General features: G+C 38.9%; 1 protein-coding gene across 1 annotated transcript in view; it reads right to left on the bottom strand.

Annotated features, from left to right (window-relative positions):
- Positions 1-14,005, bottom strand: part of NPAS3 (neuronal PAS domain protein 3) — an 875,944-nt gene that overhangs the window by 432,332 nt on the left and 429,607 nt on the right. Inside the window, exon 5 of the mRNA XM_054716524.1 lies at positions 7,148-7,230. Within this exon, the coding sequence (XP_054572499.1) occupies positions 7,148-7,230 (83 nt within the window). The remainder of the gene's footprint in view (positions 1-7,147; positions 7,231-14,005) is intronic.

The raw sequence follows: 14,005 nt of genomic DNA, 5'->3' as shown, positions 1-14,005 counted from the left end.
AGTTAACCTTTTATTTTCTCTTGCTGAATGTGATTAGAAAAGATACTGGTAACAGATTTGGCATTCTCTACCCCATATTCCAATATAGTTATAAGTACCTCCTTTACCTATACATCAATTTCCTTTCTCTAAAGAATCTTCTTAGTCTTCCACAATTGATTAAGTCTCAGAGACTGCAGCAGGACTGTGGCTACCAATACTTGAACAATAAGATATAAAACATCACAACGCACTCTTAATTTTGTTTTCCTTCATCAACCACAAATTTTTAAATGTTTCTAATTCTTCAGGACCAAAATAGTATATAAACCAACTTGTCATGATTTCGAGGTATGCCCTTAACTAATCTTCAAAATGTAATTAAAAACAGAAACACAGAAATTCAAGTGTAAATCTGGGTCTGTTTTTTTTTTCTCCTCCTAAATCTGATCCATAACATCCTCTTTTAAACATAAACTCTTCTTTTATTTGAGTTATGACTCTACTCTCCATTCCATGCTTGAAGGTATTAAGGGAAAGAAAAACCACATGGTTAAAATCTGACATTTGATTGAGATATACAGGGTCTTTCATTTCATCCACACAGGTCTCTGATTATTCTATCAAACAGAAAAATAGCTACATATGAGTTCCCTTCTCCCACACCATTAATATACATATATATATATATATATATATATATATATATATATATATATATATACACACTCATTATTTAAACTGTTCTGCTAAGGTGATGGCCATACCTATGTCATCTATAGGAGTGTTGTTCTACTAGTAAATGACCCTGCAAAAACAGAGTTCCCTAGTCGTGCTGGGGAAGACAGACAGTAAGCAACCATTCTGCCCAGCCTTTTCTGCTCCACTCCCACACAGAGAACCACAGGTGTCATCACCTTGGAACGTCCTTGGCAGTTCTCTCTCGGAATTCCTCCAAGGGTCTGCCCCTGGGATTCTCTTTCTGTTCATCTTCAAGGGGTTCATCTTCAATTGTCTCCCACAACTCTCTCAGCAATAATACTGACTCAGTTTTATAGATATAGGAGGGTTCATGCAATAGAGCCAAGCTCAAAACTAACATATGAATATCACACTTCTGTTATTATCTCTCTTAGGGCATTTCTTATAGAATATTATTTTTATTCTCCCAAGACTTAAGTATTTACACTCATATCATTTATTCACAACTATGGGAGTACTTATTATTATGCTTATATTATCCAACATACACGATTTTATTTAACATTCAAACATAGCTATGGATAAAAACCATCCTTTAATCATTTTATAACTATTAATAGTTATCCGAATTATATGTTACACAATGTCAGTAATTTACACAATATCTATCTGTAGCTCACCACCATGTGCTCACAAGAATATAAACATTAACTTTAAAAATCTTCCACGTATAAGAGTTGATTTCCTTTGTTTTCATGCCTGTGAGGTGAGTAAAGCAGCATTACTATGGAGCATGTGAAAACAATAGTGCAATTTTATATAACAATTATATAAGCATTATTTACAGAATGAAGAAAACGTAAACCTTTTTGCCAAGGGCACGCAAATAAGTAAAGCACTCCATTCATAAATCTGCACCTAAGGGAAAGTCCTTCCACCAGTTAAAAGATATTTGTTACCATTTTGTGTTGCATTAGCTTTGAGAACATAAAATGTGAATATTCATTCTATCTGGACTCTAAATTGGGAAAGTCAAAATAAATACCACTTATTTTATTTTCATATTAAGGATATTATGAAGTAGGAACAATAATGCCTTTAGAGAGCTTTCAAAGCAGGAACCAAATTATGTGTTTAGTGATGTGTACTGTATTCAGAAAAGATCCCACCCAATGACCTAAAGTTCTTGTATTTTTACTTAGCTTGTCACAAAATGCACAACTGCCTATCTTGACCCCTTGCCCCCCTGCTCCTCATCTAATGAATAAAAGTCAAAGGAGACTAAAGTGAACTAAAATGCCCTGACTTGGGCCCAACACCTGTGCTTCAAAGTCCTACAGTCAAGACTGATGTCAGCTGAACCCTTAAGCTCTCCTGCAGGGGACGCCTCTGCTGTGAAATTCATATATGAAACAGCTACAGGCTCACCGAGCCACACCAAGGGCCACAGTCAGTAGTAAAGTGTCCATGTAAGTGATGTGAATGGTGGCCCTAGTTTTGCATGGTACACAGCCTGGGCAATGGCCTTGCCTACACACACTGTTACTGGATCATTAAATTAGAAGGTAACTTTGCAACAGTTGATTTTTATGTTGATAGAATCACCATTAAGTTATGTGTTTTTTGTTTTTCTTTTCCCTCTCAGTAGGAAAGAATCCAATTTTTAAGGATCCAGTAAACTCGCTAAATTCTCCCAAGAGAATATATAGCTAATATGATATGCATTGCAAAACCATACTGCAGTCCACAAAATGGGTACCAAAAATTAAGGGATTCATCTTCAATTGCCTCCCCCAACTCTCTACCAAGCATGTCAAGCTTGCGGCCCCGCAAGTTTGACATGCTTGCAAGGGGTCCTTAACATGCTCTTCCGTGACACATCAGTGGGGGCACAGGCAGCAGGACAGCGTGGCACTTGGTACAGAGAAGTCACAGGCATTTCCCAGAGTTCCACCCTGGTATTCAGAACTGACCTCCACTTTACCTTCCAGATTCCATCAATTCCCTAATCCTGTTCACTCCAAATATAAATTATTTCCTTTTATTACCATTACCTTTAAAAATGTCCCCATCATTCGTGGGAAATATTATAATCTAGTATTTAGTATCCTATATTTAAATTGGATTCTCACTTAACTAGCCTTGTGAGCTTGAGTCGGTTACTTAAATTTTCTAAGTCTTAGTTTACTCAGTTTTAAGATGTGTGTAATCATAGCACCTATCTCATAAGTACTTATTGTTAGCATTTAATGATATAAGAGGAGAACTTAACAATATACAGAATATCACACATACTAAAAATTCAAGATTTAAGCTAAAATCAACCCAAAATAGGCTCTTTCTAATTGAAACACACATACCCACAAACACACAACACACACACACACACACACACACACACACACACACTCTCTCACCCTCACTAGGTATTTGCATAAGAAATGCAAATTTATACTTGAAGTCTAGATGATCTTATTAACCAATGTCACCCCAATAAATTTAATAAAAAAGATAATTTAAATAAACACACACAAGAAAGAAATGCAAATTTATACATATGGTCAAAATATTTAATGATAAGAAAGTGGTTAAATAAATTATGGAATGGAATGGTATATAACCATTAATAATAATGAAAGCTTATCCTTTCTTAATATAGACATGTCCACAAGATATTGATTTTTGAAAAGCCAATTGTTAAAGAGCATACAATTGGCAATGATTGATCCCATGAACCTCAGACATACACTCTAACAACATTAAAAACAAAAATTTCCCTTCACACTGTTTTCTTATTCCCACCCTTCTTTTACCACAAATTCCAGACACCTGTATGTTTTATCACTCTTTAGGTTTGTCTTCTGCACCTAACAACCTCACTATAACTATTTCAATGGACAAAACCTATGACATCTCTTCATTATGTATCTTACTAAAGGATTTAGCCTTAGCCACCTTGACATTATTAATGCTCCTTCCTTAAGCAAGGTAAATCCCATGGTTTCCTCTTACCTTTCTGTCTACTCTTTCCTCGTCTTCTACTTGCAATCTTAAGTGATGATATACACTGGGGTTGCCTCTCCTCAACCGTCTTCTCTCATTGCTCCACATTATTTCCATGGGTCTACAGCTCACTGCTGGATTTGAACTCTCATTCACCCCTATGATAGTGATTAGTAATCCCCAGCCCTATTTTCAGTCCTAGACTTTATCTTGTTCTAGAGAATCAGACTAGGTTTCCAACTGCTTACATTTATCAAGTGGCTATTTAAGAGAATATCCCATTTAACTTCTCTCAGATAAGGGTATAGACAGCTGGTTACCAATCTAGAAAACCTGTGGTCATTATTAATTCCTGTCATCCCCTAGCCTTTCACATCTAATAATTCAATCTCAATTCCATACCTGACTCTCCATTCACAGAGACTATATCTTGGAGAAAAATCTTCATTTGGAATCTTGGACTGTTGTAATAATTTCCTAAATGGTTTCTACTTTAGCCTCTCACAACTCAAAGACTCTCTAGATACCATATTTTGATAACTCTGGAAATAAACCAAATCCTTATCTCTTGTGCAAAAGCTTTCTTCATGAGCTCATCAATGGGTAGAGCATCCTGGCTTGGTCCACTAGGCCTGTCATAATATGGCTCAGATAGCTTCTCCATCTTTGTCTCTTATGTGCGCCCCTGTGCATGTGAAGCAGCCATCAATGTAAACACCTTAACAGTTTCCAAACAAGATCTACGACTTCTTGTCCCCATGCCTTTGTGTTTTACATCTGCTTTGATTAGAATCTTATTCAATGTTCTCTACCTAAAGAACAACTTTGAGAAGTCTTCTTTGATGGTTTGTGGCAAACTCAGGGCCTCCCGGCTTTGTAGCCTCTTAGTACTTGACCAGTGTGATGCTCTCACTTTAGGAGGCCTACTGCCTCATCTTCTCCCAAATGGTTGCAAGCTAGTTGAGCACAGCAGCCACGTGCCTACTGCCGTGAATTCTGTATTCTTACCAAGCATTTGATATATTTTGGTAATGGTGGTAGACTGTGAGGTTAGAAACCATGTTGACCACATAGGTTTTTATCTGATATTTGCAAGTGAAGGAAGGACAGCATAAAGGGAAGGAAGAATTCATCCCATTTCCCTTGATTCAACCAGACTCAAACATGGACCCCCCCGAAGGAAAATATGGAAACCATATTATAATTATAGATAGGATCACCTAGTGCAACCATGCTTGGAAGCCTCACTATTGTGAAAGCACCCCTGTCAAACCACCTATACTTCTTAAATTCAAAGGCTTTGAACATATTCCAAATGTGGACAACACTATTTGCAAGTCTTTTTTAATGAAGATGATTTTTTCTCTCTTCAATTTTTACCCATTTCTCTTTTCCACACTCTGAAGCCACACAGAATATATACATTTCTGTTTTCAGAGGAGGCTTTCCAACACAGAGGACGTTAATGTCCCATTTAAGATGAGTGTTGTCCAAATTAAACCTCACCACGCCCTTTGCCGCTCCTCACGTAACATGATTTCTAGTTTACTAACTAGTCGGGCTATTTCACTCTGAGTAACATCTGGCTGCCTACGTTTGTCTTAAAAAGGGGTGTCTGAGTCAGGTGTGACCAAGGTAAACAGCAGAAGAGCTCAGCAGCCTCATTCTAGACCCTCTATTCTCTCAATGAAGCCTAATGTTGAATAGCATTTGGAGCCATTCTGTACCACACATTTACCTTAAGCTTATGTTCAATTAAACTCGTAAGTTTTGTGTTTTAAATTCTTGCAGCTCCTAAGTCACCCTGTTTTGAGGACTTTGGAGTCAAGTTCTAGAGAGAATTCAGAGGGTAATAATCTGGAGCTGCTCTTTGAACCATTTCTTTCATGGACTAAGTCAATGCACTGATCACTTCAGGATATAAATAGGAGTCGTCCTGAATCACATTATAATACATGCATATTATATCATGGCTTATATAATTCTTATAAAGGAAATTCTGAACGAAGTGTGTACAGAAAAGAGAGAAAAATCTGAAGATCTGGAAAGCAAATTCCTTTCTATAGCCCTGAAACTAATCTACTGCAAAGGCAATTCAAAATTTATATGCATGATAGAATAGCATCTCCTAAGGTGTATTTTAAGAAACATCTGTTACATGGATTTTAAGATATATTAGTGGATAAATGAGAAACATCAGAATAAACAAGAATAAACAAGGTAAGTAAGTCTTTTTAGGTCCTTAAATTTGAAAATGTAAACGGTGACATCTCAGTCCTAATAAAACATCACATTTTCTCAAAAGGTTGTTAAAAATCACAAATCACTGGACTTCACCCTGAAGATTCTGATTTGGCAGGTTCAGAGGGAGGCCCAGAAAGTGTCCTTTGAACAAGTGTCTCAGGTGATGCTGAGGCTACTGGCCAAGGAACCACTTCGAAGACTCACTAGGATTCAACCATGGAGAATCTGGTGGAGACAGTTTTCTAGAGAACATGCTTTCAGGAATCATGCTAAAGGCAACACTACTTTTGGCTATCTAGAAAATAAAATCACCACAGAAGTCATGTTTTTAACTCTGACTAAATAGGAATTTGGAGTTTACTTTTCTTTTTTAACTAAAAAAATAGACCATAACCATCCCCCCGCCCCCAAATAAGTTGCCTAAATATCCCAAACGTGTCTGCTTCTCTACTTCCACGTTCAAAATGTATCTTATGTAGTTAAATCAAGCTTTGGCTATGGCAACATCAACCTTGGACAAACAAACAGTGCAGAGCAATGGCTGTGCTGAAATGATGGCAAAGTCTCGAGGAAAAAGTTTTCAGTTGAGATGCTGAGTTTGGCATGAAACTGCTCTCAGACAAATATCTAACTGCACGTCCATCTAGTCACCCTCACATTTATCTGTCATGAAATTCATTACCAAAATTAAATTATTATTATTGTTTGTCTCCTTTCACTAAAAATATGCTTTAAGATTTCACCCTGAGAAAATTAATTGGGGGGAGAGACAGACATTAAGATTTGAAGCACTTATGAATGCAAACTCAAGCAAAGAACAACTGAAATTTGGCAACACATAAAAATGTCACATTGCTTTCACAAAAGTTTGCTCTGCCTAAGACAATATATAGCTCCAAAGACACATACATATGTCCACTTACAAATGCAGCACACATACTATCATTCTGGGAACAGCCAGCTACTATACATTGAGCATCAACCAAATAGCGCAATTCATCTCAATTATTACAAATAATACTTGCCCTCCCTTTCTCATTAATATTCTCTCAAAGGATGGCTTTCTAAAAAGAAAAAAAAATGGACTCATAAGAATTTCAGAATTCCAACATCCAGCCACATACATAGTTGAAATTTTATAAAATGAATAAAAGACTACACCCATGGAATGTTCTTAGTAAGATATAAGCAAGCTTCTTTTTCTCTTAGAGGTAGGTACCTGCAAAATGTGACTTCCCAAATGTGCTTCAAATACTTCAATGGCCAGTGCACTGGGGCTTCTCCTTCGTTGTGCACCTATAACTTAGAGAAAAAAAAAGGAAAGAAAAAAATAAAAAATAAAAGGGGGAACAAACGAAAAAGAAACAGAAAGGAAGAAAAGAAAGAAAATAATTAAGTTGGAGCTCAGATTCATACCTTCAACTTAATTTTCTTTAATTACATCGCTAGTTACTATAACAATGACATCTCAAAGAAACACAGCCCAGTGTTAACTTGGCCCTGAGTTGCCTGAGCATAAGCAGAACCTAGGTTGGATTTCCAAGTCAGATAACAACAAACCACACCCAGATTTTTAAAAAAATTATCTTGGACTGTTTTCCTTATTTTGAAGCAAAAACATGAATGCTCACATTCCATTAAGATAAATTAGTACTTTTTTTTCTTAAAATTTAGGTATTTTTAAAGTACACACATACTGCCTTTTGCCCCAGATAAAACCTAAAACCTAAACTTTTCATATTCTCTAGGCTAGAAAAAAAAACAAGCAGGATTTTTTTTTTTTAATGTTCTAATGCAACTACTTTATCCTAATTTAATAAGCGCAACATGTTGGAGAAGAGACTCTCATTAATGACTGTTTACACTAGTGTTAAGTGTCTCGGGTGGCTGGATTTTTCTGTTTACTGAACATTCACACGTAACTATTCCTACAGGATCTCGGAGAAGCACAGTGGCCTCGCACTCAGCCTGTGCCTCACCAGCTCAGGGACTGTGCTCTCCTGGGAATGCTCCTGTTCCCCACTCACACCGTCAGTCCTGCTCTTCCTGGCGCGCCCACATGTGCTGCCCACAGGCACCTGCCCTCAGGGAGCCCCCTATCCTTAACACAAGTGAGCTTGCTGCCAGACATTTGTGGGATCCACAATTGAGCGTTTTCTCTATACATAATTTTTTGCGTGGGCACACAATTTTTTGTATGGGCTCACAATTTGCTTTTAAGTCTGTTCTGGGGATCCTTATCTTTTGTAAGTTTTCAAACATAAAAGTCTTTGTGGTTTACAGTAATTCATGAAAAAAAATTCTGATCTTTTCCTTATTTTCAACAAGTAAATTCCCCATGTCTTCCCTCTTTTCTTGAAAATGTTACTACAAACCTCTGCTCCCTCAAACTTAGACGCTATAAATTGAAAATACAATAAACCGCCCCCCCCCCCCGCCACTTTCTTCTAAAACCCACTTCCAGCTAGTTACAAAAAATTTTCAGCAAAATGCTCCTGGGATAATTGTGCTTCGTCTCAGTTACTAAGTCAGTCGGTTGCATCCATGGCTTAGTAGGGATTATAATATAAATGTACTTGTGATTATCGTGCTGTGCAAAAGTAGGCAGTTTACCCCTGCAAGTGTGAGTCAGTGTCTGAAAGACACTTTGAAAACTGCATGAGTGTTAAGTATCAGTATTACTGGCAAGAAGAAGTAAAAGAGGCATTTTGTTTCAATGGCAAAATTTATAAAATATAATTGAAGAGTGATTATTATCTGAGAATATTCCAGCTGGCAGGGATCTTAGAGATCTCTATTTCGACTTCCTTATTTGCTTCAGGAAAACACAGAACTAATAATCTTAAAACATAAAAATCAGGTTCCTATCCTAAGGTTAATTTTTTATTAGTATAGACACAGACACAAGATTTTAAAAATTTAAATATTCAGATATACTTAATATATTACTTCTTTCTCTCTCTCTCTCTGTGTGTGTGTGTGTGTGTGTGTGTGTGTGTGTGTGTGTGTGTGTGTGTGTTCCTGATTAATTTCCTATTCTAACACGCACATTACTCCCTTCAAAACTCCTTTGGCATCTTTGATAATGCAGCTGTCTTGCTGAATACTGTTTTCAGTTTCTAGAGTGTTAATTGCACATTATGGTAGCTTGGTGTGAATGATCCCACATGAATAAAATCTGCAGTCTTTTCTTTTTTTAAAGATTCTGGGGGGGAGGGAATAACAGGGAGAGGAGGGAGTTGAAAAACTTCAAAAGTGTCCACTCTGTTTTTGAGGCAGTAATTGGGATCCAAAAAGCTCCATATTAATAGTTCATAATTTAGGGGCATTTCAGGATTTCCAATTACAAAATTCAAAATAAACCATTGCACCTCACAAAAGAAAATGGACTTATTTTAGAGACAGACTTTTCTACAAAGAACTGGATTAAGAGGCAGCCAGGAGAGCAATAGTCACAACCTACAGAAGACGCTAACACAGCACCGCATAAGGAGTGTGCGTATTTCCTAGAGGCCCAAGAAACATGTCCCAGTGGTGACAGAGGGCAGCTGCGCTCACGCCCGAAGCACAGCTGACTTCAGTGGTGCTGCAGGCGTTATGCACACCCGCCCACTAGCCCACTAATGGCCTTTCTTTTCCTCCCTTTTCCCCACATAGGATTCGGGCTGTTCCTTAAGTAAATGCTGCAAATGCATAAATATTTAGGGGTTTCATTTAAGAAAATGTAGTCAACCTGGGGATCCCAAATGTCTTCATCAGGTCTTACACCCATGAGTCCTACCTGCAGAGTTATTCCTCTTTGTCTTTCAAACCCTCTAGCAATCTGAGTGTGCATCCCAGTACACGCCAGCTGGATGCACAGGTATCTTATAAATGGTTTCATGCTATTCTAGTCAATGGCATTTTTATGGCACCGGAATTTCTCGTGATTTATATGTTTTGCACTTATGCAGGTGATGTGGGGCTGTAATGACAGTTCCTAATTTTACAACCAACATAAATATGTTAAACAGGAGCCCATTATGTCCCTGGTAGAAGACCAGGTCTAACTCCAGCGTTATTGGTAACTGAATAGACATTAAAAATGTACTTCTTATCTTGTACTTTTTATCCTATCGCATTTGGCTTTTTTTAAAAAAATATATTTTATTGATTTTTTACAGAGAGGAAGAGAGAGGGATAGAGTTAGAAACATCGATGAGAGAGAAACTTCGACCAGCTGCCTCCTGCACACCCCCTACTGGGGATGTGCCCGCAACTAAGGTACATGCCCTTGACCGGAATTGAACCTGGGACCCTTGAGTCCGCAGGCCGACGCTCTATCCACTGAGCCAAACCGGTTTTCGGCAGCATTTGGCTTTTTGAGATCAAGACAATAAGCTGATAACTCAGTAAGGGTGAAAATAAAGTTATTTTGTTTCCCCAAGTTAATATCATTGTGGCTATATAGTACCATTAATGAATCAACAAAACTAAAGAGGCATTTTCCTCAGTAGGCCCATCATCCTCAGAAAAGTAATACATTGCCTATAAAGCTCTCTCAGGTCCTTGGATTTGGGAAGTCCACAGTTACTGAAACCATTTGCTAGTCCAAACAGAATGCACATGTATTACTGCTGAATAGGTCACTGTTTCATCTGACCGAATGATATATTTCATTTATTTGTTTGTCCAATTAAAAAATACTACCTTTTGAAAGTTAAAGAACACTAACTAAATTAACCAAAAAGGACATACACAGGGCATTGCTAAGTAAATGGAATATGCAACCGCTTGTCTGTGAAGATTATGTCTCTACCTCCGGGTAGGGAGATGTGAGAGTGTCAGAAGTTGAACAGCTTATACAAACTGTTAAAAGAAAAAACAACCAAACCATAGTAAAATAGTAACTCAACTTCAAACTCAATTCGGCATTTACTGAGGACCTAGCTGATATTTAAAATTGCTAGTTACTGTTATTTATTATAAAACAAACCAAAAAAAAAATAGTCCAAAAGAAAATTTTCAGCAATTTAAAAGAAACCTGGGCCCAGCATATCGTTATCAACAAATACCACAACAATATAATTTCATGTTTTGCAGTGGTTAAAAAGAAAACACCTAGAGGCTTGGAATATTTTGAATAGAAGAGATATATAAAAGGAAGGGTTCTTAAAAATCAACTACCGAATCGCAGTTGTCTTCAGAAATCTCACATGACCTGATGACTCGTTAGGGCTGTACCGTGGCCTTTCTCCCACGGGAAAAGCGGAAGCCACGGAAGGAAACCACACCTAAACATGCATGTGAGAAATCAGTTCTGTCCCTCAACAATGTTGGCACAAATGTTCTAATCTAGACTCTTCTGCATAGTTAGGACTGGACTCTTCTGCAAACCTTGTGAGGCAGTCTTTGAGAATTAATTCAGTGCAGTGAAAGACAACCCCCCTTTTGGGAAACAGACCCCACACCCCCAGTCATATTCCTAACCAGTGCTGTCACCGTTGGGGAGGCACAAAAGCCAGGAAGGCTGAGGATTAGCGCTCAGTGGGAGTTTGACCTATTCAGCCAAAAGGTCAGCTTGCCATGGAAGAACCCATTACAAAACAGAAGCAGGACAGCTCGGTGGACACACATAAGTAATGAAAGGGGGAAAAGTCAGGAGCCCTGCTTGACTTGAGTCTCCTGCTGCCCTTTTCCTTCATATCCCTCCCCTCCCCCCTTTCCAGAGGGCAGAGCGCCCTAGCTCCTCACCAGCACAGCTCACCAAGGGCAGGGAGAGAGAAAGGCGCTTGTCATTTAAGGGACCGCTTGAGAAAGATATTTAAAAGTGAAGCTGAGCATGACGTTGTGAGGATTTCCAATGGATCATCATTTTATTAGGAAAAGTAGCCATTGGCAGATTGGGAAGACCGTTTTAGAGTTTCAGAGACTTTTTATCGTCCAGTCCCCTCCATGGGGAACAATATGTGGGCACAGGCAAAAGTAGCCCTAAAGGTCTGCAGGTAGTATTTCAAATATATTCACTGTGAAGAGGCGGGCTTCAGGCCAGGAGGGCTGCCCTCTGAGTCTGTCAGCTGGGGAGAGGCTCTGTTCCCACCGGAAGCTTGTGGGAAGGGGGCATGCTTAAGGGCATCGCAGCCATCACTCCCTGGGTGTTAGCATTGGGCTAAGCCAAGTCAGGGGCTGGGGAGGAGTGGAGAATAGAATGCTTAATGAGTGTTTTCCGAAGAAAAGAAAGGTATTTCAATTAGCCTCCCTCACTGTTGGGCAAAGGAAGCTGGGGTGGGTGGGGGTTTCCCCAGGAGCCTTAGAAGTTTATGAAGTATGTATATATGTACGTATGTATGTATGTATGTATGTGGGGGGGAGGAGTTTCCCTATAAAATAAAAGTTATGTTTTCATTTCTTTCGTTTACCATGGGACCAAATCTTCATTCTGAAACTCGTCCTCACACCTCTGCTTGGTGCCCCCAGTCACCCTTGCATCCTTTCAACCCTAAACGTCTCTGTGTGTGCACACCGCAGACCCCGCAGACCCCGCAGACCCCGCAGGCTGGCATGGAGATGGGACGCTGAAAACAAGTGCCAGGTGCCAGCTTACCCACCCCAGCAGCACTGCCACTGCAACTCCGCTGTTGCCAGCACAACCTGTGGTCTCCCCTCAATGCATCACGTAAATATATGAAAACAAATAATTGCCTTTTCAATGTACTTTCGGCAGGATTAGATTTTACCATTTAAAATGGAGGGTGACTGATGACCAGAGAAGAAAAATAGGGACAAGCATTGTTCATCAAGCATTTGAATCCCTGGTGACCAATAAATACAAAAAGGAAAAACCTCCTGTGTTCAGCAGTAGTACAATTCGGGTTTACTTTAAAATGTATATTTAGTAGATTTTTTAAAAAATAAACCTTCATAATTCATATTTCAGAACCCTCTGATACAGTATATTACCAATTTAGACAGAAAGAGGTATTTAATCCAATAAAATAATTGAAACTCTCAGAAGTCTTTCGCTGATTCAAAAATATTTTGATGCAACACATATTTAAATTTCTCCCACAATCTAAGTATGGATTGAATACATTAGGGAAAAGCATTAGGGATGGTATGACTGTGAAAGTATTAATACTTACAAATGAATTGCTGAATTTGGGGAAAAGAAACCATGTCTGCCTTTCTCCTATGGCTTCCACCAGTAAGAACTAAGAGGAAGACATACAACATTCAATAGATCTGTTTAGTCAAGGGCATAGTTATCAAGCTCTCAGCTTCTGAAGAACTAAATCATATTAATGAAGTAAGCATGTCATTCATGAGAACATGCAGTATTCCTTCCTGATAGACACAGAGTAGATGGAGAGGAAGGTGGTTATTGGAAGAGAAGGACTTTTAATAAGAACAACAACAACAAATAAAGAAGCAGCTCACACCATAGCCAGCAGGCTGACTGAGAGAGCAGAGCATCCTCCCACATCAGACACAAGTTCAGGCTGCACGCGCAGGCCCGGTCTGCTGCAGGCTCCCTGGCTTCTGAAAACTTTTTATAATTTCCTACATGAAAATGAGAGTTGTCTAAAAGAGAAATAGCACCCAAACATTACTGTAATTATCTTGACAATGTTTTGTGTATATGGTGGGCAACAAATTACAGGGATTTCTTTTTAGAACAAAGTTTCCATCTTAAAAACTCATTTGCTATAGAAGAAAAAGAGTTTCTAGCTACCGGAGCAGATATTCCTTCATCTGTAGCTGGGAAAAGAGGCAGAGATCCTTCCTGGGACAATCTGGTAGTTACTATAGAAACTATAATACGTCCCTTAGATGGGCAACATCTAGGATGATTAACACCTTCTTCATGACAGAACCCAAACTTCCCCTGACAATGACGTCCCTAAGGCAACGGGCTGAGCTGCTGTTTGGAGAGACAGAACCAGAGGGAACGATGAAACCCTGATTGTCAACAGCTCTGAGGATGGGAGCCTCAGGAAAATGCAGGCACTATGCACAGGGTGGGGAGGGGTACCTCAGGGGCGTGGGGGGTCCTTCAAAGATTTGAGGAGGTATTGGGAGGAGAGCGGCCATAGGACTG

This window comes from Eptesicus fuscus, chromosome 5 (assembly GCF_027574615.1).
Source record: "Eptesicus fuscus isolate TK198812 chromosome 5, DD_ASM_mEF_20220401, whole genome shotgun sequence".
In the NCBI taxonomy this organism is placed as follows: Eukaryota; Metazoa; Chordata; class Mammalia; order Chiroptera; family Vespertilionidae; genus Eptesicus; species Eptesicus fuscus.
Note: the sequence above shows the minus strand (reverse complement) of the source record. Positions and strands in the feature narration are given on the sequence as shown.